The sequence below is a fragment of the Pecten maximus genome, chromosome 1, assembly GCF_902652985.1.
Source record: "Pecten maximus chromosome 1, xPecMax1.1, whole genome shotgun sequence".
NCBI classification, from domain to species: domain Eukaryota; kingdom Metazoa; phylum Mollusca; class Bivalvia; order Pectinida; family Pectinidae; genus Pecten; species Pecten maximus.
In genome coordinates this window covers 54,267,112-54,292,805 of record NC_047015.1, presented here as the reverse complement: position 1 = coordinate 54,292,805, position 25,694 = coordinate 54,267,112, and the positions used below count along the sequence as shown (strand labels likewise).

The 25,694-nt window shown below is 34.3% G+C and overlaps 1 protein-coding gene across 8 annotated transcripts in view; it reads right to left on the bottom strand.

The window, feature by feature from the left end:
• LOC117338105 (transcription factor TFIIIB component B'' homolog) overlaps window positions 1-25,694 on the bottom strand; it is a 48,695-nt gene continuing 23,001 nt past the window's right edge. For 3 of the 8 annotated variants that reach the window (XM_033899315.1, XM_033899308.1, XM_033899355.1), the window contains 9 exons: window positions 24,527-24,635; window positions 15,084-15,153; window positions 13,900-13,973; window positions 12,573-12,645; window positions 11,527-11,583; window positions 8,381-10,963; window positions 6,169-7,700; window positions 4,434-4,449; window positions 1-1,433 (listed from right to left, as the gene is read on the bottom strand). In XM_033899315.1, coding sequence (XP_033755206.1) covers window positions 1,347-1,433; window positions 4,434-4,449; window positions 6,169-7,700; window positions 8,381-10,963; window positions 11,527-11,583; window positions 12,573-12,645; window positions 13,900-13,973; window positions 15,084-15,153; window positions 24,527-24,635 — 4,601 coding nt within the window. In that variant the 3' untranslated portion in view covers window positions 1-1,346. Of the gene's footprint in view, window positions 1,434-3,478; window positions 3,601-4,433; window positions 4,450-6,168; window positions 7,701-8,380; window positions 10,964-11,526; window positions 11,584-12,572; window positions 12,646-13,899; window positions 13,974-15,083; window positions 15,154-24,526; window positions 24,636-25,694 lie in introns of all 8 variants that reach the window. The other 5 variants (XR_004534971.1, XR_004534970.1, XM_033899334.1 and 2 more) reach the window with 5 other exon arrangements.

Below are 25,694 nucleotides of genomic sequence, written 5' to 3'. Positions count from 1 at the left end.
TATATATATATATATGTATCATTATTCTTCTAAATCCTATTAATTTTTTTTAATCTTTAATCGACAATACAATATTTGTTATGAAATATCAAATTCAATTCCATATTTGGTAAATTATACTATATGTATCCCGTTAGCAAAAAAACACAAAGTTCACTAAAGTAAAATGAGCTAAAGTTCTATAAATGGACGGATTAAGCATTTTGTTAAAAATATCACAAAAAATAAATAAATAAAAAAGCAAAAACTTTTAATTAAAAAATGGACGGGTTTAAGAAAAAAGTAGTTTTGTTATAGAATAAATAAAAAACTTACAGAATTAAAGAAATACGTAAATAAAACCAGCCACCAATAAAAATAGATGAAATGAATTCATCAGCTGATTGGTTCATTAACGGCGAGCACCAATGTTGAAAACACCAGATTATAACTTCTCTCAACCCTAAAATGGCATTGTTAATAAAACATTAACAGCCTTTAGACAAATTATATTTATAAATAGCAAAAAAGACAAATTTACGCTAAATATATATAAATGTATATTGTATATCTTCGTACATCTTGTCTATTATATACTTTAAGACGGTTGAATAACTGGTAAATTGCCTAGCAGTTTTTAATTTATAGTATAGATGTGATATCACATGGCTTAATAAATATATGAAAAATATAGCTTTAACAATTTTAAGTAACTGAACATTCAAACGTAATGCATGGATTTGTAATTATAACAGGAGAAATTGGAAAGTTTTTACTACCAACATTTCTTTAATATTTCTCTGTCAGATTTCACTTAACTGATATATATGTATGCAAGCTTTCATTTAGGGCCAGCAAGAATGACCAGTTTAAGTTGGCATAGCTTGTATCGCAATTGTTGTAAAATAAATAAAGTTATACTTTTATGTACATATTGAGTGATTCAATTTTCAAAGTGCCAATTTTCATTTTACATGTCTAATGTATGAAATATTTTCATAATTGAAATGGAAGAAATATGGCTCTATATATATCATGAAATTCTAAACAAATATCACAGCTCTTATAAAAGTGTAGTTAAGTTACCTTATCCTTAGGTAAACAAATTATCTCCAAAAGTAACGTAGAATAACTTGTTTGAATCAGGATTGAAAAATGGAGATTCCCTGACGTAAAATGTAACTTATGAAACGAGACATCACAGTTCGTTTGAGGATAAAATAGGGATTCTCCAATGAGACGGGTATTCCTCGAAGAGAATTCCAAGTGAAGTGGAGATTCGCTCCTTAGGAATCAATGAGAAATCCATGACGAAGTGAAGAATAAAGAAAGTCCTGGAGAACGGACAGAGTTGTTTTCCCCGAAAGCTAGTGTTCCTCAGAGTCGGATCCACTTACTACAAACATATCTGTCACTTTACTCTCGACATACTGCTCATCCGCAAACTTGGCGACCTACAATCAGCACAAAAAAATTAATCATTTATGAATTTTTTTTGTTTTAAATTATGTGACAAATAAAATGGTTTCAATCTTTTGTATTCCTCCATAAACAATAGAGTATATCTCTTTTATTAAAAAGACTTTATTAAAAATTTATGTATGTATATATAAAACAAACATCAAGTTCCTTAACAATATAATCAGCTTCAAAATCCGTTTTCGCGAAAATAAATGCTCAGTCAATTTTCCTTTCCAAGTAAAGATTTTTAAAAAAGTAATCATATGAAAGTTATTTCTGAAATTAATCTCTTATATCAAGAATTGAGTAAGATTAAAATATTGCCTGCCATTATACAAATACCAGGGAATATAAATCATACCGTTTTGTAAATTCTGTTTTTACCAAGTCCTTATTAACGAGAGTTTGTTCGGATAATCACATTCAACGCTAAATTACAGTGTACCAATACTCAAATTTGAACTCAGTATAACCAGATATCGGGCCAAACCAATTAAAACTGGTCCAGTCCTACCTTATACTCTTAGAGTATGCTATTTTGCCTGTTTCCAACCTAAACACCGAAGAGTTAAACAGTTTCTATATATAGTTACAACAGCTGTGCTCATCCGTCTAACATTACGTTCCTTCCACTAATCAAGATTACGGCAAACAAATCAATATAAATATCTACATATTAAAACGTGTAGGTAATAAAGCGATATAACAAATGGTTTTGTTTTATTGGTTTATTAGTTGGTTACAATAATCAATCCAAACCAGTAAGTTATTACTTTTTTCCTGAAACCCTAATGTTAAGTGTTACTAACCGAAACCAAGTACAAAGTGATTCGAAAAGCTGTTAACGAATATCCCAAACACCTGAACGTTTTTTTTTTTAAATGGAACACAGCGCATTACTGTTCTTGTTTATAAAAAAAGATATCAAATGTCTTTTTTTTTTTTTTTTTTTTACATTTTCTTTTCTTTAATCGAAGACCTCTTAGAAATAAAGATAACTGTTGTAAGGGAGATAACTCTGCTTTGTATGACTTGAAAATGTAACAGTTATCACCCTTGCTACATTAAAACATTTAACAATATTTGTGAGTAATGTGATTTTGTTGTGATAACATTCGTTTTAAAAGTAAATGAAACCATATTTATTTATTTATCTATCATTTATTTATTTATAAACAAATTAGAAATAATCTACTATTGACACAAAAAAATGAATTTGCATGTGGGAGACTTAAGCAGGTAGTGACTAAATATAACTTATCTAACATACAAATATATATACATACATCAAATGATAGGCAATTGGTTTGTATGATACATGTAAATATGGATAGTAGGACTACAAAAAGGTACTATCTAACCTAAATATAAATTGACAGCTCTGATTATGAAAAGAGACATAGAAATACGAAAGGCGGCACATCAAATTGCGCGACTAGGTAGTTCATCTTTATTATGACATTTCTCTTTTCTTTTCTTTTTAATTTGTGCTTCAGTGATGGTGTGTCTGTTTATATTAGTGTATTGTGACAAGCACGATACAATATGTGCGATGATAATGAAATCGTGACGTGTTATCAAAGTTATTTTTTTCAAATCCACACCAAACAACACACATCACAATGAACTTAACACGTATCATGCAATAATAACATGCATATTTTCTACGATGACTTTAAAATCCTGAATATTTTCTCAAACCGAAAAATTCCTATACACACTGTACGTGTGTTCGTCTACGAAGATATAAAACATCAAAGTTCTGTTCCATCAATAAAGAATCAACTCAAGGACTGAATAAAATCACGAACGGATCATGTCGTAAATTAACATTTTGATTTACTTACATGAATTAAAAAAAAATATTTCCATGTTATTAAAAATCAGAAAATTCTTTTTACATGTGAGGGGAAAAGCTGATGATAAAAATCCACAAAAAGGTGAATTATTCAGAAACGTCAAAACGTATAAACACAAATTGTGCAAAAGTAATTATTTTTTAACGTAAAGAAACAACTTCAAAATTGTTTTTACCGACCTACCAATGGAGCTGATAGGTGGCGCTAGCTGTAGACACCGAAACCAAGACGACCCGTATATTTTGCTATTAATAGGTCAGCATAATTCCTGTCTTCCTCAGAGAGTGAAGGAGATTTCTGTCTGCTCCAATAGAATATGAATATAAAGTCACATGCTAAATTGATATATTTCTAAAAAATATCTAGCGTTTGTATATATTTACTAATAAATCTAAGAAACGAATATATGGAATATATCAATATACAATGTATAACTATAACGTGAAATTGACCAGTCACCTCCAAAAAAATAATCTAAAACAAATTTCGTTGTTGTGATATTTTGAATCATACATTTCATCGAAAAGACGCTAAACAGTTTAACCAAAATTAACCTACAAGAAAGATATCTCTAATAAGTATTGTGAATACAATGGCCTTTGTGCCAACATGTTATAATTGATGGTTGTCCCCACCTAGTTTTCATTTAAGGATATATGCTACCTAAACATGATATATCTATTTTTGGATATGGTAATCTAATCACTCTTTCAAAATAATAAACACTCATTACGAATATATCATGAGTTTGATCTTTGAAGAGCTGTAACAAGAAAATTATAATTTAAGTTTCCGGATATTTGAACTTGTAATTTACACTCCCTACCAATCTACTTGAAATAAACAATATATAAAATAAAACATTTGACATTTCTACAAATGTAATATAATTAAAGTTAAAGACTTTATGAGAATACGAACAAAAATTATCAATTTAATATTCATTTAGGATATAATCAAACACAGAAAGGGTAGGGATGGTATAGTTAATTAATTTACAAAATTAAGAAAACGTTTTCTTGGGAGAGATAAGGGTTAGGATAAAATACAAAACAGGACGATATAGTTTTAATAAATGGAAGGTCAAAATGGGTTGGGAACACTGAACACACAGGGACATTATAAATCACTTACCCCTAATAGAAAACGACTATTAATTATACAAGACGAATAAGATGATATTGCAAATTATTTTTAATAAATCAATTATGGCGGATAATCAAATATTCATAAATATTACAAAAATCATTAAATGTTTATACATGAAGGTGATTGGTCATATAATACGGGGTCCGAAATGGTGAAATTAAAATTTGAATCTCTTTTAGAAATAGTATTATATTGTCCTTTTCCAAGTCACTGCTTTCAGTTCCAGAAAATGTTATTTTACCTCTTTCCCACAACTTATTGTTTCACAAAACAAAATTGATTTTTGTTAGAAAAACCATTACGTTATATACTATGTACATATGTTTGTGGTGACTTTATTTCCAGGGTTGCCATATTTCACTGCTTTTGCGGTTTTTATGCATGAAACTACGAATGAATTTCTTTTTACTATTGCACTTCAGAACAGATATTATGAAGTGCAAAGTTCGCGTTGGATTAAGCAGCAAATATTGCATCACCAATGAAATATGGTCAGAGTAATAGATGAGATGAGATATAAAATTCCCAAAATTATAACATTTATAATTTAAAGTAACTTAAATTACTATACATAAAATTGGTAGTTTTCTTTCAAAATATAAGAGGAAGTGAAATGAATTTAACTAAAAATGAAAAGTTCATCTAGAATCAAACAAATTTTTCCATCGCAATTTCGTTTTCATTACATTGACCAAATGTGTAAATTCAATTTTCAAAAATGTCAACCAAAACTCATTTTTAAATATTTCTTATTTTGATTTTTGTGATTATATTCATGTTTTATTTAAGTAAATTTATATCTCAACTCTATTGAATTACTTGCATAAAATCACAATTCTTCATGTACATGGTAAAATGGCAAAGCTGTTATATAAATTATGGTTATACTGGCTGTGGTCGCAAGGAAGACATATTTAGGAGGACGAAAAGTAACTTAATCATTTTAGCATTTAGATGGAAAATGCACTAGGAAATTTTAACATGCCTTTAATTTTCAAAATTTCATAATCACTAGGAATATCAAATTAGCATTTGGATTGTTTGCATTATTTTTCAGAAATTAAATAAGATAACTTCTTTCGATATTATTATAATTCTTGAGTTGTATTTAACTTTAGATATTGGACTAGCTATTCCTTCCTTTTCACAGACATTACAACCTTTCGCATGTAGATTATGATTTTTTTAAAATAAGTGGTTTAGTTCACTATAAATGTGTCACCTGTCTAAACCGACATAAATAAGAAACTTGGATAGATGGAATATCCCATTGGATATTTGGAATATCCCATTTTACATATATGTGTTACTATAATGGTACCCAATTTCTCTAATCAATTATATACAGATCGATTGTTTATGTTCAATTTCGACAGGTTTCACCATATATATATATATATAAATACACAGTAGAATAGTTAAACATAAACCAAAATAAACGCTGCTATAACTGAAAGCAAATTCACAAGCATCAGTGGTTATGTTATCTGTAAGCTCTGAATAATATTTGTTTCTCATGCAGGACAATAAAATGTATATTTTGAAGCAAGTTAGAGAGGATGGAATTTAACCAACAGTGTATTGTTTATAGAATACCAATTCCGGTTTATCTGGACTAGAGATTTCTACTTTTAAATCATGAATGCATCTCTTTAAATATTTCTGAATTTCAATAAAAAAAACAGTCTAGCATTGTATTGGAGACTTATTGAAGACTTACAGTGGGGTGTGATGGTACTGTGCTGATGGCGACATGAAGCGTCCTGGAGATGAAAGGCTGTCTTCAGAGAAAAGGTCAGAAGGATTCCGAACAATTCCAGATCGTTTTGGTGCTCCACTACTAAAAAGTGGCTTACCGATACCGGAATTCGTAGGTGACTTCGACCTTGGTGACCTTGACCTTGGTGACATCGACCTTGGTGATCTGACAGGCGAAACTGAGCGAGAATATAAGGAACGTTGGTATTGTGGAAACCCTTCCTTTATACTCATGTTTTGTTCTCCCTTTGTGCTCTTCAAAATGCCTTTTAAACCGGGACTTTGAGACCTTTGTCGTTCTTTTTCTTGACCCAGACTAGAGGATAATATAGTGTTTCTAGTGTCCATAGGAGATTTTGGAGACTTAATATCAAAATCGTCAAAATAACGTTTTCCATTTTCTTGTTGCACAGCACTGTTCAACGCTTCAATGAAAATCTTGTTGCTATTGTCTATATCAACATCCAACTGAGACCTCCTAGCAGGTGGAGTTGTATCCCTTGGTGAAACATCCCTGAACCGGTTGTCTACTGGCGATTCTATGATACTTTCTATAAGCTCTCGTCCATCATGTTTAGCAAGGTATATTTTGTTGCTACCGTCACCTCCGGCGTTACGATTAGGACTGTTGTAATAGAGCTGTCTCCTTACTGGTTTACGATGATCCCTGAGTTCCGAAATGTCCATTGCTCCTGGACTTCGTGATCGTTGATGGTGAAAATCTTTCTTTGGAGCTCGTGTCAGATAGCTATCATCCAAATCTTTGTCGAAATCGAGCCTTCTGATTGGCTGTTGTTGTTCGGCCATCAATTTCTGCACTTCCATGTCTTCATAGTCAGAAGGCGATCGCCTGCCATCTGATTCCATTGACGATGAAAAGTTATTTTTATACGACCGTGATCTTCGATGGGGATATATTTCACGAAAGTTTGATGGCACTGATGGAGAAATGTCCTCATAGTTATACTCATCGTCGATATCATCGTCAAGAGAATGATTTGTCGAAATTCCGGACATGTTGAATGTCGCACATTTACTGGGACTGTTTGTAACGTTGAGCAGAGCAAGGCTGCCATGCGATTTCTTGACACGTTCTACTGAATCAGTGTACTTAGAGGAAGGGGATGTGGACCGTTTAGGGTGCTTACTGACGTTTACTGGGGACACGGACCTGCGAAGAGGACTAGGTGATATAGGTCTTTGGATCTCTTCTTCATGTAGTTCTGATACGGAAGGCTGAGAAATATCCGAATTTGATCGACTTCTTGTGACATAACCATTTAAGTGTTGCTGTCGTTCCTCCATATCGTAAAGACCCTTTTCCATATACTTTCCTATTATTCCTGAGACCTGTGATAGCTGACCTTCTGTCTGCAGACGTTTGATTTCATCGTAAAGCTGACGTCGTTCCTTGATTGCCTCGTCCAGGATTCCGCGGAGGTCATTAACAGTTGACTGTCCCTTCCGTATGCGTTTCTTGCTTTGATCGGCATTCTGTAGAATCAAAAAGAAGACGTGATTTGATACTATTTATATCAACTTATCCGACATCTGACGCATCTTTATTCGTTTCTTATTTAATAAATAACATTAGCAAACCACATCACGTGCTGCTAAATGGTTAACAGTGTCAATATTGCACCGAAATAGTATATACTAGTTAAGATCCGATGCTGAGAAATTAAAACTACAAACTAATACTAACAACCAATTAACTTTTTTTTTTTCATGGCTATGAGTTCTGTTCTGATGTTGTTGACAGCTTAATAGTTGATTTCGTGAGCTAAACATTCATTTGTAAATTGTTATGTAAATTGAATCAATGAGTACATTATCAATATTAAGCGAATCCGCCCTTACGACCGTAAACAGTGAAAACCATGTCAAGTGGTTGCAATTTACATTTCTATATCAGTAGTATCAGACTCGACCTGCAAATGATAGCAGTTTTCGAACTGTCGACCATCTTTTGGTTAACATCAACGATCAAGAGGTCAGTCACGGGACTTTGAGAGCTTCATATTCGACTTACAAACGTTTCCGTTAGCAACTTTCGACAACATTTCGCAAAAGTAAAGGAGTAAAAATTGACTGGTAGATGTTAATTTATTTTTATGTCTTAAGAGTGTTTACCTGTAAAATATGATTTTATCATATTAGAGAATGAGACATACCTGTAAAAGTCTAGTATTTTCTTTCTGTGTAGTCGCCAGAACCTCCAGCAGTCGATCCCTCTCCTCCATCAGCGACTGAAGGGTAGGAATGTCCTTTTTACTTGCCCCCTTTAGAAGCGCCCGTGTTTGTCCAAGTTCTGCTTCTAAATCGTCATTAGCTGATTTAGCAGCATGGAGACTACTGTCTGCATCTCTAATACGATTCTCCAACGTGTCATTTCTTATGCGTTCTTTCTCAAGTTGTGTGCGTAATTCCATATTTTCTGCTTGGGCTTTTCCTAAATGAGAACGACAGTCATTCAAAACGTCACTTGTTTTTGACATTTTTGCCTGAATTTCCGCATTAGCATTATTCAATTTTGCTTGAAGAATGTCTATTTCTGAAACAGCTGAGGCTAGACCTTGTTTCAATTGAACAGCCTCTCGATCAGTAACGTTATCAATGGATGCTAACTTTTTCCATTTCCTCATTCTATCAGGATCGAAACCTGAATCCAGGTCGGAAAGATCAATTCCCCAGATTTCTTCCGAGACATTCCGAATAGGACTAGTGTAACCAAGATTGATAGGTTTCCCACGTGTTATTGGCGAAAAGGTCATCTGACCATCCAAGTCCGCATGAATCTTGTCTCCGACACTGTGTGACCGGGGGCTATCTAAAGTTCGGTCCGGAGATGGACGTCTTCGACTTGGTCTATTGTCCGAGTTAGATCGAGGTGGAGAATCGATTCCTTTCTTCAGGAACATTCGTCCACGTTCATAATCTGGAGACTTCCGTCCCCTATGAGGTTCAGGAGACTGTCGTCTCTTTGGAGAAGATGTAGCCTTACTGAGAGTTTCTTTCACTTTCTCTGATAATTTCGTTGTAACACTTTCTAGGTTTTCTAAGTCTGTATCCTCTGACATATTAGCACGTTCCAGGACATCCATTTTTAATCGCAAAAGTTCTAGCTCCCTGTTTAAAACTCGAACTAGTCGCCTGTTAGGATCTGAATTATTGGTGCTCCTTCCTGGTGAATTATCCCTTGTTCCAGATGTTTCCTCGCCATCGGATAAAGGATAAGCTGGAGATCTCTCTCCAGAAGAGTGTTCTCGATATGATCTATCCGGACTTGATCTTCTCCCTAAAGACGGGGATCGATCAGGCCGGAGTTTTTCGAAAGTGCCCCCAGGAATGGTATTGTCGTGTCGACTAGCCCTCTCTGGACTAGAAAGTTTATTTCTAAGTATAGATTTAGGTGTAGTTTCGTCTTCTAGGGATTTATCAGTCATATCTTCATTGTCTGAAGTTCCAGGCGTAAGTGATCTACGCTCACGAGGTGATTTACTCCGACTGCGATCCCTAGGAGATTTTCTTTCTTTTTCAATAATGGCCTTTACAGGCTCGGTTAAATCAACGCGAGGGAATCGCCTTTGTTCAGCCTCACTTCCAGTTGTAGATAGATCTGTGACTTCCTCTTTTAATTCCAGAGGATCGTGAACAACCTCGAGAATTCCCCGCTTATTTGGCCTGAATTCAGGTGATCCAGACCTTCTTGGGGATTCCCTTCCCGGTGATCCTCTTCTTGGAGATTCCCTACGTGGGGATTCCCTTCTAGGAGACTCTCTCCTTGGTGACTCCCTTCTTGGACTTGGAGATTCCCTCCTTGGGGATTCCCTCCTAGGAGATTCCCTTCTTGGGGATTCCCTCCTTGGGGATTCCCTCCTTGGAGATTCCCTTCTTGGGGATTCCCTTCTCGGAGATTCACTTCCAGAAAATTTTGCTGGTGATTCCCCGACATATTCAAGTGATTCTCCACCATTTGAGGTTACAATAGGACTATACTCATCAACATCATCCAAATCTAACAAAGTGTGCAGTTTTGGCAGAGTTTGCTGGGAGGAAGAATATTTGTCTGTATCGTGGAAGTTTGCTTCTTGCCGCGCCTGTTGAAGGGCCTGAAGCAGTAACATAGCTTGTGGTCCCTGACTTGGCATCACAAAAATCGGAACACCACCCATTCCTTGAAATAACTGCGGATTTGCACTAATTAGTTGAGGTTGTTCTGCAAAAGAACTCCCTCCTAAAGAACTGCCTTCTGCTACCCGCCTTTCCTCATCACTGGATACCCTGTTCCCAGGGGTCCCTCCCATGTCGCGGCTCATACCCATTTCGAGTCTTGCCTTTCTTCGTCTCTCATCCTCCTCTTTTCGTTGTCTCTCTGCTTCTTCTCTCTCTTTCCTTCTTTGCTCTGCTTCAAGTTTTCCCTTCATTTCTGCCATGATGACTCGATGACTGCGAGGACGTTGCAAACCAGGGCTTCCAGGACTAACTTTTCTTTGTTTCCTATCAAAACTATCTTTCAAGCGGTCGCTTCCACGTTCTCTTCGATCTAGGTCACTCTGACCAGAAGTGCCGCTATAACCTGAGGTAGTTGATCTATCACGACTCGGAGACCTCCGATCGCTATAACAATCTCTTCGATCTGAGTCGCTAGGACTGTATCCGGAAGTAAGAGATATGGAACCGGAAGTTGCACTCAGTTGATCATCATGAGCATTTCCATTAGGAATGTGATGCAATTCTAGATTTTGAATTAATCCCTGAAAGCCAAAACGGAGAAGATGTTAATATTGATGAAAAAGTTGTAAATTAATAAAATTTCCCAATTTTAGATCCAAAAGGACATATCAGTAAAAAATTAAAACTAGCAATGTTCTCAAACAAATTGAAAGTATTCCTCCATCAAGAATTTGAAGGGCCAATTTTCCTAAACCACCGCACATATGAATTTGTCTTGATCAGTTTTTTTTTCCTGAAAACATATTTGCTTTACACAAGGGCAATACTCAATACTTTCTTTATTCAGCATAGACCTAATTGCATTCTTAATGACAGGAAAATGTGTAAGAGAAAATTAATCATTACTACATAATTAATACTGAGAAATAGAACTCTTGGGATGAGATTTTTGAAATTCACAGCAAGATGAAGTCTTGTTTCACTTCAAAAATGTTAATCACTCTTCCATTTAGATGCCACTGCCTACACCTCTTAGGATTCAACTACATAATGATTGCTATGGGGAAATCCTGGCTACCTGACCTAGTTTCCTCTCACACATGTCACCCTGTATCTGGAAGGTAAAAAATGTCCATAAGCTTACCTGCTCCGAGATATCTTGATGGTGATCCCCATTTTCAACATGATCATTTCCTCCAACCTGTTAAAAACAATAAAAGAACAAATGTAAACATTAGAATGTACACACAGAAAATCTGGGTGAGAAAAAAAGCCACAAACACTTGTAAATAGCAGAATCATGGAAATCTGGAAGGGAAATGAGGAATATGAGAATGGACTTCACAAATTAATGTACATGTTACATTTAGAATTTTAATGCAACTAAAAAGGGGGTCTCCTAAAGACAAGAATGGGTTTGAAAGAACCTGAATTGGTTTTAAGGGTACATATATTTGTCGCTCATGCATAAATTTGTCTCTCATTCAAAAATGTATGTTTTATGCTAGAATGGATTTATTGCATTATAAACATATCAAAATACCGTTTTTGTTTTTATGAATGAATAAATTTAGTAAACTATAGATACTGGATAATAAAATATTTGACAAAATCTAATGCATCAGGTACCTTAATTCATAAAATGTAAGTATGGCAATCAGATAGACACATGCACACACCTGTGACAGGTGGAGCTATCAGGATACGATATTACTTAATTGAATATAACACGTTGATCCTGTAATAAGTTAAGGGTGCCAACATATCCATCGATTTTAACTCAAAATTTTAGGACATGGAGTTTTTGCAGGGCAATGAATGGACATAATGATTTTTTTTGATTTTTTTTTTATCATATTGAACTGTAACTATGCACAGGTGGGCCTGTCACCTGACATAGGCTCATCGCTGGAAAACTACAATATTTGTACCCTTTTGTACAATGCAATATTCTTACATTAGAATTTTTAGACTGTTTTGGGTAGACACATTGTTGTCAGGTATTATTGTTTATTTAAATATCTTTGTTTATCCTCACAAACAAACTGATCAACATCACAAATAAACAATCAACAATTCATTAAGCTAACTATACACTTCAGTGAGGTAACACAATTCAATACTTTGTTGTCGTAGAAAAGAACAAAAATCACTATATTCATTTTTTAAATTACAGAAAGAATTACGTACCTTTCTCTGAAGCAGAGAAATATAGATCATCAACGTATGCTCATCAATAGTTCCATCGACAACCTCAGAAGGACTGGAATACAAACAAAACAATTTAAAATTCTTTCGATTCGCATCATGATAACCTGTGTGACATCAGTTCCCACATATCTTGAGAAGTACATGTACTACAATGACAATATGTCACACAATACACAGAAACCAGACTGTTGTTTTGAATTTCAGGAATTTCTTTTGATTCGTGAAATCATGCCATTTAATCTGTACAATGGCCCTGACGGTTTGGCAGGGGAAGATTACTCATGTGTGACCAAATATCTGACCATTGTTTTACACATAGTAGTTATCAATACACTGGGCTGAAATGTATTTAATTAAAACCCTTCAACATATATACTGCAAGAATATAGGTGAGATACCTATCTAGAAAATTAACTGGGTCATGCATAAAGAGTAAATATAAGTTACTTAAAATTCGAAAATATTTTTCTTTTTCTCTTTTTTTTTTGTCAAAACAACTCATTTTTTTGTTTTTGTTTTTGTTTGGTTCATAAAAATTCTAAAGGGTCTAATTCCAAATTGGTGGGCTTATTATCAGATAGATATTTACATCATTATAGAATGTATTATCAGATAAATATGTCCATCATTATAAAATGTATTATCAGACATCATTACATTAGTATAGAATGTATTATCAGATAAATAATTACATCATTATAGAATGTATTATCAGATAAATATTTACATCACTATAGAATGTATTATCAGACATCATTACATTAGTATAGAATGTATTATCAGATAAATATTTACATCATTATAGAATGTATTAGCAAATAAATAATTACATCACTATAGAATGTATTATCAGATAAATATTTACATTATAGAATGTATTATCAGATAAATATTTACATCATTATAGAATGTATTAGCAAATAAATAATTACATCACTATAGAATGTATTATCAGATAAATATTTACATCATTATAGAATGTATTATCAGATTAATATTTACATCATTATAGAATGTATTATCAGATAAATAATTAAATCATTATAGAATGTATTATCAGATAAATATTTACATCATTATAGAATGTATTATCAAATAAATACTAATTACATCACTATAGAATGTATTATCAGACATCATTACATCACTATAGAATGCATTATCAGATAAATATTTACATCATTATAGAATGTATTATCAGATAAATATTTACATCACTATAGAATGTATTATCAGATAAATATTTACATCATTATAGAATGTATTATCAGATAAATATTACATCATTATAGAATGTATTACTTACTTAATGATCCCTTGTTCAACAGATAATTTTTCATCTGCTACTTCCAATAAAGTTTTCACCTGGTCAGTTTTATCCTTAAAATGAAAAAAAAAAAAAAAAAAATTATGTAAGTGAATTAATCAATATGATCAGAACTTTTTAAATACAGATTTTTTTGTGAGATATTTTTTCATCCTCATTCTGTAAAGTATATTTTGTGAAGTATTCCCCGAGTGCATAGAATAATTGATATTGTTTCTAAAATTGTTTTACTCTTTAACTTTAAGATTTACTCACTGAACTTGGGTTTAAAGGAAATAAAGATTAATTCAATCCCAATGTATCCCTATGGTAACTACAGAGACTTTCTATTTTGATAGATCCATCAGTTTCCTCAGGTTTTTCTGCTTTCTGATGGAACCATCAGTTACCCCAGAGACCTTCTGTCTTCAAAAAGAACAATTTGTTACCCCCAGAGACTTTCTGTCTTCAGACAAAACCATTGGTTACCCCAGGGACTTTCTGTCTTTTTGATAGAACAATTGGATACCCAAGGGCCTTTCTGTCTTCTGATGGAACCATGCCTTAAGATGAACCATTGATTACTCCAGGGACTTTCTGTCTTCTGACAAAACCATTGGTTACCCCAGGGACTTTCTGACTTCAGACATAACTATTGGTTTCCTCTCAACGTTCTGCCTTCTGATGGAACCATTGGTTACCCTAGGGCCTTTCTGCCTTCTGATGAAACCTTTGGTTACCTCAGGGTCTTTTTGAATTCTGATGGAACTATTGGTTACCCCAGAGACTTTCTGTCTTCTGACAAAACCATTGGTTACACAAGGGACTTTCTGCCTTCTGATGGAACCATTGGTTACCCCAGGGACTTTCTGCCTTCTGATGGAACCATTGGTTACCCCAGGGACTTTCTGCCTTCTAATGGAACCATTGGTTACCCCAGGGACTTTCTGCCTTCTGATGGAACCATTGGTTACCCCAGGGACTTTAAGCCTTCTGATAGAACCATTGGTTACCCAAGGGCCTTTCTGCCTTCTGATGGAACCATTGGTTACCCCAGGGACTTTCTGTCATTTGATGGAACTATTGGTTACTTTGGGTACATTTTGTCCTTTGATGGAACATCAGTTAACTAATGGACTTTCCATCTTCTGATGGAATCAGTGGTTATGACATCTTATTCTTACCTCTTGTTGCGTGTTTGAAATCCCGGTATGTTTCTGTAGAAGTTTTATGAACCAATCTCCTGTGCATAAACTGCAAGTACAGAAAAAAAAAAATCATGAGAATTAAGAATAACGGCTGATGAATGTATCAGTTCTCATAACTGAGAACTCATAAGTCTGAGATCAATTTTTACATTGAAGTCTTGAATTCCTTTCAAGCACTCGGAAATCAATTCGCCAGCGCATGATAGGGATCATTTAAAAAATATCAATCTTATCTGACAAGATATGATCAAGATTCCTATTTAGACAAACCATTTAACAAGTAAATTTTCAATTTCAAGTGAAATCTCAGTACATCAATGAAGTTTTTTTATTTCAAATTCTAAGATTAAATACTATCCAGTAGGTAAAATCTTTATAATTGACTTCAAAATCTTAGTAATTGGCATATATTGATAAAAACCTCCTATTGAAGATTGGAAATTGAATATTACAAAGTCAATAAGTCTACTACACACGATACTCCTAGAGTATTGTAGCCACTGTGTTTAAGGTATCGAAGAGAATGGGTCTACGTAATGTAATATGGTGAAATTAATCTTTCCCTCGACAGATTCATTCAATGGGGTTATTCAGAGGCGACGAAAATCGGCAATTAGTTTGGTCGGCCGATCACAGCGATATTTATTTACGGAGGTGTATACACTGAATCAAAGTCAACTTAAAGCTCAGATTTAATCCTCTTGTGAAATGCTCAGTTTAGGAGTGCGGACAGGATTTGAGGCAGAATAGGAATTTATAACAATTTGGGTTTCAATGATACCCCAAGTATTTATGTGAAGAAACCTAAGCAAATGTAGATTCCAATTCTTTTATACTACTAACTCTTCAACCAAAAGAAATCAGTTGAGGTTGTGATCAATTTAGAAAGTCTTGCATCATATCATTTAGATCTATTGAGTCATATAAGTAGCTTTTTACAATGCCACATTGATGTCTGTTAAGAACTTTTCTCCCAAGAAATGATGACATTTAGCTTTTTGTCACATAGACAGATGTCGGCCCAGCAAGTTTGAAGATCAATTCAATTTTCAATGAAAGACGATATTTAACTTCATGTTATATTGACGAATCTCAGCCCCGCAGGTTTAAAGATTAAAGCTCAATTCGAAATTGATATAGATGGCATGGAATCCCGAGTGTTTGTGTGTAGAAGTGTTTTTATATGTAGCTTAGAAGCTATAAGGACTGGGATACTTGGATTTATTACATCTCTGCTAGCCAAGGATGTGATCTGACTACTCGGGTGACAATCCTTCACTAGCAACGATATGAATGTCAATTACATTTCTTACTTATGCAAGGGTATACATGAAAATTAAATTTCCTGAAATTTGTAAATGGGACATGGTCAACTCAGAATGAGAGACCACCTATGTTAAAGACAACTTATGTTTACAGATCATCAATGTTAAGAGACTGTAGGTTTGTAAGGACTGTAAGATGCCACCTGTGTAGTGAGGTCATCTGTGTAAGTCAAGTTTGTTTAGAGATTGTAAATGTTAAGAGACCTAAGGTCTGCAGAGACTGTAAGAAACCACCTGTGTAATGAGGTCACCTGTGTAAAAGACCACTTGTGTTAAGAAGGCATCCATGTTAAGAGACCTGTAATGAAAGGCCACCTGCACAGAAGACCACTCATTCATTACTGGAATATACTGCCAAGCTACTCTATCTTGAAGAATGAGGATGTAGTCCAGACAATTACAAGATTCCATTGTACACAAACCAAAGTGTCCAGACTAACAAGGTTCCACTGTACACACAAACCAAAGTGTCCAGACTAACAAGGTTCCACTGTACACACAAACCAAAGTGTCCAGTCTAACAAGGTTCCACTGTAAATATAACCAGTGTCCAGACTATCAAGGTTCCACTGTACACACAAACCAAAGTGTCCAGACTAACAAGGTTCCACTGTACACAAACCAAAATGTCCTGACTAACAAGGTTCCACTGTACACACAAACCAAAGTGTCCAGACTATCAAGGTTCCACTGTACACAAACCAAAGTGTCCAGACTAACAAGGTTCCACTGTACACACAAACCAATGTGTCCAGACTAACAAGGTTCCACTGTACACATAGCCAAAGTGTCCAGAATAACAAGGTTCCACTATACATATAACCAAAGTGTCCAGACTAACAAGGTTCCACTGTACACAAACAAAGTGTCCAGACTAACAAGGTTCCACTGTACACAAACCAAAGTATCCAGACTAACAAGGTTCTACTGAACACACAAACCACAGTGTCCAGATTAACAAGGTTCTACAGTACACACAAACCAAAGTGTCCAGACTAACAAGGTTCTACTGTACACACAAACCAAATTGTCCAGACTAACAAAGTTCTACTGTACACACAAACCAAAGTGTCCAGACTAACAAGGTTCTACTGTACACAAACCAAAGTGTTCAGACTATCAAGGTTCCACTGTACACACGAACCAAATTGTCCAGACTAACAAGGTTCCACTGTACACAAACCAAAGTGTCCAGACTATCAAGGTTCCACTGTACACAAACCAAAGTGTCCAGACTAACAAGGTTCCACTGTACACAAACCAAAGTGTCCAGACTAACAAAGTTCCACTGTACACATACCCAAGTGTCCAGACTAACAAGGGGCCACTGTAAATATAACCAAAGTGTCCAGTCTAACAAGGTTCCACTGTACACAAACTAAAGTGTCCAGACTAACAAGGTTCCACTGTACACACAAACCAAAGTGTCCAGACTAACAAGGTTCCATTGTACACACAAACCAAAGTGTCCTGACTAACAAGGTTCCACTGTACACACAAACCAAAGTGTCCAGACTATCAAGGTTCCACTGTACACACAAACCAAATTGTCCAGACTAACAAGGTTCCACTGTACACAAACCAAAGTGTCCAGACTAACAAGGTTCCACTGTACACAAACCAAAGTGTCCAGACTAACAAGGTTCCACTGTACACATACCCAAGTGTCCAGACTAACAAGGGGCCACTGTAAATATAACCAAAGTGTCCAGACTAACAAGGTTCCACTGTACACAAACCAAAGTGTCCAGACTATCAAGGTTCCACTGTACACAAACCAAAGTGTCCAGACTAACAAGGTTCCACTGTACACATACCCAAGTGTCCAGACTAACAAGGTGCCACTGTAAATATAACCAAAGTGTCCAGACTAACAAGGTTCCACTGTACACAAACCAAAGTGTCCAGACTAACAAGGTTCCACTGTACACACAAACCAAAGTGTCCAGACTAACAAGGTTCCACTGTACACACAAACCAAAGTGTCCAGACTATCAAGGTTCCACTGTACACACAAACCAAAGTGTCCAGACTAACAAGGTTCCACTGTACACAAACCAAAATGTCCTGACTAACAAGGTTCCACTGTACACACAAACCAAAGTGTCCAGACTATCAAGGTTCCACTGTACACACGAACCAAATTGTCCAGACTAACAAGGTTCCACTGTACACAAACCAAAGTGTCCAGACTATCAAGGTTCCACTGTACACAAACCAAAGTGTCCAGACTAACAAGGTTCCACTTTACACAAACCAAAGTGTCCAGACTAACAAGGTTCCACTGTACACATACCCAAGTGTCCAGACTAACAAGGTGCCACTGTAAATATAACCAAAGTGTCCAGACTAACAAGGTTCTACTGTACACAAACCAAAGTGTCCAGACTAACAAGGTTCCACTGTACACACAAACCAAAGTGTCCAGACTATCAAGGTTCCACTGTACACACAAACCAAAGTGTCCAGACTAACAAGGTTCAACTGTAAATATAACCAAAGTGTCCAGACTATCAAGGTTCCACTGTACACACAAACCAAAGTGTCCAGACTAACAAGGTTCCACTGTACACAAACCAAAGTGTCCAGATTAACAATTTCCCAGTCCAAACAAACTAAACAAAAAACTGTCTATACTAAAGGGGTTCCACACTAACTTGAGTGCCTGGACTGAGCAGGTTTCTTTGTACACAAAAAACATAGTCTGGACTTTTATGGCGAACTTTTAACTTATAAACCCCACAAAAACATTTTAAAATGATTTTTTTATGTATAATCTCAGTTCAAACACATTACAAGAAGCCATTACTCTGTACTGTTACAAAATGGAAAAAAAAACATGAAAATTTGATATAAAACACTGAGCATTAAGCTTGTCACAGCATGAGAGGCTCTCAAATTAAAATAATACAAAATTGGGTACAACTATTTAAGCTTTGTCAGCTTAATCTTCATCATTGAAGCTGTCAAAATCACTTTTTATTTTATAGAATCAATAAACAACCATACTTTTCAGGCTTTCATTCCTTCAATAGATTATCTGCAGTTTACTTTTGATATAGCAGCTTTTTAATTTTGAGTTTTTGAAAATATTTCAGATAAAAAACGTAAATAAAAAAAAATATCCTGAGCTTACCATGCTTTCAATAAACAGCTGGTTGTACATATGGAGGTTACTTTACCTAAGATTTCATTGAATACATTTTCTCCTCAATTTGAATCTAAAGGATTCGATTATGGTACCAAAATACATAAATTCACAATTCAGTATTCAAATTCATGGTAATGTGTGTTCTTTGTGCGTGTTTTCTTTTTAATGAGACATGTCCGAGTCTGTAACAGGATGTTTTTTTTATACAGGATGTTTCTTACGTGAAAAACAACATTTATTTATCATCAGTTCCAAGGGAAACACATAAGCTAACAGTAACTATGTACACTCCTTTGATAATGTTTGTTTTATTGAAATTCTGGATAGCTTTATGGGACAAGAGTTAGTATCAAAGTGAAACTTAAAAGCCTTTTATTGATTCTGATTAAGATAAATGTACAAACTGTAGAAAACTTTTTCAAAATGTCTTCTTTTTTTTTTTTTTTAATCTTTAAATTTATGAGCATGCATAAATCTTTACATCATTAAATCCTAGCAATGACATATATTTGGTATAAAAATATATAATAATCATATCAATTGGAAATGAAGTATAATATTTAGAAAATAAAAAAAATAAATAAATAAATAAAGTAAAATTAAGATAGCCTTATTGTTTATTATTCTGACAGGTTATAGTTTACAAAAATATCTTTATATGATTCTTTTCTTTTGTGATTTTCGTTGAAAAAAATATGCAATCTGATCATAAAATCACCTGTTCATGGCTTTGTTGTGATACTACATGCTTTTTTAAGGCACAGTAATATAACAAAGCCATGAGCATATGACTTCACATCAAATAGAAAAATGTCCCTTACAGTGGCGTAGAAAGCAGGGGGGGGGGGGGGGGGGGGGGCAAATTTTTATATTCATTTCAATAAATATCTGTACATTTTCGAAACGAAAATGTTTTCTTGAAGGCAACGATAAAAACTTAATCTTGTACATCCGGAACAACCCTCAGACCTGTGTGTCGGTCATCTGCACTAGCCTGGTAAGTCAATATTTATATCTTAATACAAAATTTTGCTTAATTTCATCACATAGATTCGATAAGTTGATGATAATTTGTGAAGTTGATTGATTTCATAATGAGAACATGACAGAAACACAACATGAATAAGAATGCGCGGTTTTAACGTGAATAGAGTGATACTAATTTTTTTTTTTTTTGTTAGAAATTAATTCATAACAAGCATGTTGGGTATAATGCTGGGTATTGCTGAAGGAATACATGTCCCCTACTGGCCCCACTAAAAATAGTAACAGTGACCTCGACCTTGACCCAAAAACACTGAAACTAGAACTTGACTATATAGCTACTCATACTGAAGTTAATACCAACTTTCTTCAACATTACCTTATAGTATGGCTAAGAAAATTGCGGATATCTAAGTGGACAGACAGACAGACAGACAGACAGACATAGTCCCCCTGGTTTCACTGGACTAATAAATGCTATTTTTCCATTTAACTCTTTGCTATGATAAATTGGCAGGTCAGAAAAAATACCAAATTGGAACTCTTCTTTTGTTGGAGGAAGAAACACAGCACTGCAACTCTGCACCTTAATTAAGCTATAATTTGTACATGTACATACATGACTGTGTACATCATAAATGTACAAACTTAAGTGTTTTAAATGTCTATTTCTGCATATGTAGATTTTGTACTGAATTGATCTTTTTTTTTCATTTTTTTTTTCAATCTGTCAAAAATGTCATTCCTACTGTCTAACATTGTTGAACTGTTTTTCGATCCATTCATCATGTTGATCATGATAATGTCAGCCTGTGAGAGCTATACATTGAGTGTTTAAAATCCCAGTAATTATCTAAAGTTGCTCTGTACAGTTATACAGGCATACAGAGAGATCTCATTTTGATTTATCATTGCTCCAAGTCAGGAATTCAAAAAAAAAAAAAATAATTACCGTAATTTTCCTTAAAAAGACTTGTCAGTTTTGACACTGACATGTAATACAAAGAGATTGATAGGCATACAAACACAACTATATATAGCAACAGATTTTCACAAAGAAGGCTGCACATGGGTTCAATGACAACAGAAGTTTTCTTTGAAAATGATTGATTTCCTCTGCCATATATGGAACATCTCTTTCAAGCCTACCAAGAGAACTTGTTTCTTCACCGTTTTCGGGAAATAACAATCAAGAACATCCTAATATCAACCTTATTCAGTTCTGTAAAACACTTAGTATTTTGTTTAGCGTCCTATTAACCGACAAGGTCGTTTAAGAATGTGCCAGGTTTTGGAGATAGAGGAAAGCTGGAGTAACCTGCAGGAAAAACCACCGTCCTATGGTCAATACCAGGCTTACTGCCCCACGTGAGTTTAGAACTCGCAACCCAGAGGTGGAGGGCTGGTGATAAAGTTTCGGGACACCTTAACCATTCAGCTACCAAAGCTCTTTGTATATGTACAGGGGTAGGCTTATATGTGAGCATGGGTCTATCGCAGGCCAAGTACGGTAGATTTAGTTTCGTATTGATTCCAATGTTTACCCAGTGCAATTCACCAATTCACTTTTACATGATCGAGCCTGCACATATAGTGAGTGTCTGCCATTAAGTATAAGATAAATACTACAGCATTCTAATCAATGCATACATTGTCAACTCCCTGTCTATATGCATCAGAGTACATGCATACAGCGAGCTGTAAAAAAAAATAACGCTATAGAATTTGAACTTGAAAATTACACTTCATCAAGATTTAAATTCACAGAAATGACCGTGTACTGGTATATTGCTTAAATTGACAACTCATTAAAAAAAAGTTAAATGTTTTTAATATCCTATTTTTGTCTCTCTAAAACTGAATTGTCTTAAGAGCATTTTGGACTCAAACTATAAAATGAACTTTTGCTATTCTGATGTTAATTAAATCAATTTTTTTTTTCAGCTGCTCACAACTCCATCAATCCTTGACTATGGTTTTACTGTACATTCATTTTTTAGTAAAGTAACAGAGTTTCGAAAGAAAATTCTTGATGTTGGCAAAATTCATTAAAATGAAGAAAATTTAATAGGTATAAATGTTTTTGTTGCTTTCACAAATGCAAATTACTTGAAAGACAGCTTTTAATTCAAAATTTGAAACACATATCAAATGCAATATTCATAAAAAAATGTTTTTTCAATATTTCAACCGTTAAGTATATCTAGAATGTACTTCTTTGATTGAGGAAAAAGTGTTACTGCAAATATTGACAGGTGCGTCTATTTATACATGGTGGTACTTGAAAATATCCCAGGAACATCAGGCTCAAATGACTTTGTCTGTGATAATCAATAATTATAAACACTGCACTTTTTGTTCGTTCATGATATAAACATTTTCCAGGTAAACCTGCTGTAACTTAACATTTTTCAGGCAAAGGAGTTTACGCAAAAAAAAAATAATAATTACCATTTTTTACTGTAGAACTAAACAGTCTATCGAAAAAAAAAATTTAATTTTTTTTTCTATATTGTAAGATTAAATGATATTCCTTACCATATTTCATCCAATAAGTGCCCCCTATCTATTCTGAAATGTCATATATAATGTTGTGTATATTTGTGACAAAAATATTAAGATCAGTCTGTCTGATGAAGCCCTTGATGGCGGGAATACCTTATAAGTGGAACCAGTCTTGTGTATTTGCTGTTACTGCAAACCTGTCTATAAAGACCGCCCAAGGCGAGACAGGAAAATGGTCACTATAGACAGGTTGTCTTTATAGACAGTTTAAGAATTTTGATATACAGTATATAATAGGCCATATATGCAAAACAAACTACATCTAAATTAACTGCATGTCTTTTTAGCGAATCTATATCTTTTAATTGGCATAATTGTGTCGAAGAAATGATGTTAAACTCCCCACAACAACGTCATACTGTCAGCCATGTTTATAATTGATAGTACTTTCTGACCTGGATCTTTAATACAACAATAATAGACAGATTTTTTTTTTTCTTTTCTTTCTCTTCCTTTTTTTCTCTAAGACCCTGACTTGGAATGCTGTCTATAGATTTATTGAATTTGGCAATCGTTCACGATAGTGGGGTTAGTAGAATAATAATTTTGAGTTAGTTGAATTTTCATGTCTATTTCAGGGGCCAAGAGACCCCCCTTTTTTTTATCAACTAACCATGCACATTTTAAAACACCCCCCCCCTCCACCCCCCGTTTTTGTTGTTGTTTTTTTTACTTATACGGTATAGGAAACCTTAACCCATTTTTCATATGATTGACATGACATTTTTACTGTATACAATCAAAGTTTTTGATGTCAAAAAGATACACTTAAGTATCCATGAGCATGAAGAGTATTTCTGGGTTCAAAGTTGTCCCTTGATTTTATCAAGGAAATGCCACTGTTAGACGGACACATTTCTCGTGTGGATATCAGCGCACTAATCTTTCATCATTGAAACGACACTTACAAGTACTTAAACAAAAAGGTATTTACATAGTAAATGTGGGTCCCTAATTTATAACCAATGACATGTCACAGTTGTAGGAATATTTCTGGGGTCAGAAAGTGGCCCCTGTTTTATCAGTGTCATATGGAGGGCGAGGGTCAAGACATCATTTACTTATAAGAGGATATCTGGGGCCAAAGCAGCCCTTTTTTGCTCCTATCTCGTGATTAAATACATGTACTTTAAAGCTGTGGTATTTTTAGAGGCCAAAAGTGGTTCTTTTTCTCTTTTTCCACTAATATCCAACAATTATAAGCAAGGTATTTTCTGGGGGTCAAATTTGGCAGCTTTTTTCACTATTTTCTAACAATTATAAGCAGCAGTATTTTTGGAGGGGGGGGGGGGGGGGGGGGGGGAGAGAGTCAAACTCGGCCCCTTTTTCACTAATGTTGATTAAACATAGCTTCTTTTTTTCTTTACTGTCCAAGGATCACATATAATACTTACTTGTAAGCAAGGGTATTTCTGGGGTCAAAATCAGCCCCAAGTTGTTGTTGACACCATTCAAGGATATGCTTCTTTCCGATTCCAACACTCCTTTGGAACACTCCACGTTCTATAAGCAAAGAAAGAGTTTTCATTAAATGCTAACTGCTGTACGATGGAATTAATCCTTTTCCAAAGAAAGAGATTTCTATATAACCTGTTACTCATTCACTCCAAAACTTTTCAAAATGTATCTGAAGAAACAAAATTTGTGTGCCGAAAACTCTGACTATTTTTCAGATCCATAATTAAAGCACAAAAAAAAAATCTTAAAATACACAAGATTAAGTGTAATATTTTGAGTCCTTTGGCACCATTGGCAATATTTACTAAACCATAGCAGAATTGACTTCTGTTTGCATTTACAAAACAAACAAAAAATATATGTATACTGTATACATTTTTGTATATACATTTCTTTTAGTTTCTGCAGTTAAAATTTATAATTAAATATGAAAAAAAATCTACAATAATATTTAAAATATCTGAAAATTAAAAGAAATTTTACATCATTTCTTTATTTGCACATATTAAGCTAACAACACTTCATACAATTATACCCAGTAATCTATTACTAAGTGTCTTATAGATCATGCATTCATGATGTTTCAGACGAAATCCTTAAAACTCCTTGGTCTAGTATTGGTAAGTCTTAAGACTATTCTGATCAGAAACTGTATTATAACTTCTAGAATGGAAATCATACGGCAAATGACTCCAGTGTTAATATACTATGTATAGAAATTTATTAGCCTTTCCTCTGAAACTTGAATCAACATGTTTATTGCAGTTTAAATTAAATTCCCCATTGTCAACAGTTAATCCAATTCAACCTACCCATATGTTTTTATTTTTAGATTGTTAAAAATGAATTGTTGACGAAAAAGATATATGAAAAAGTAAATTTGATTGAAAAATATATTTGATGCAACAATATAAGCTTACTTTAACAAAATGACTCTAGTTGAGTATTAAAACTTCAAAAACATTAAAATTATGTTACAGGAGCTTGGAAAAGAATCCAAATGAAGAGGTCACTCAGTTTAAAACAGATATTTAAGTTTACTTTTGATAAATGTGTATAATGTAGAATCCTGTCTTTATGTTGAAAAGTTTTTGTTTGAAGAAT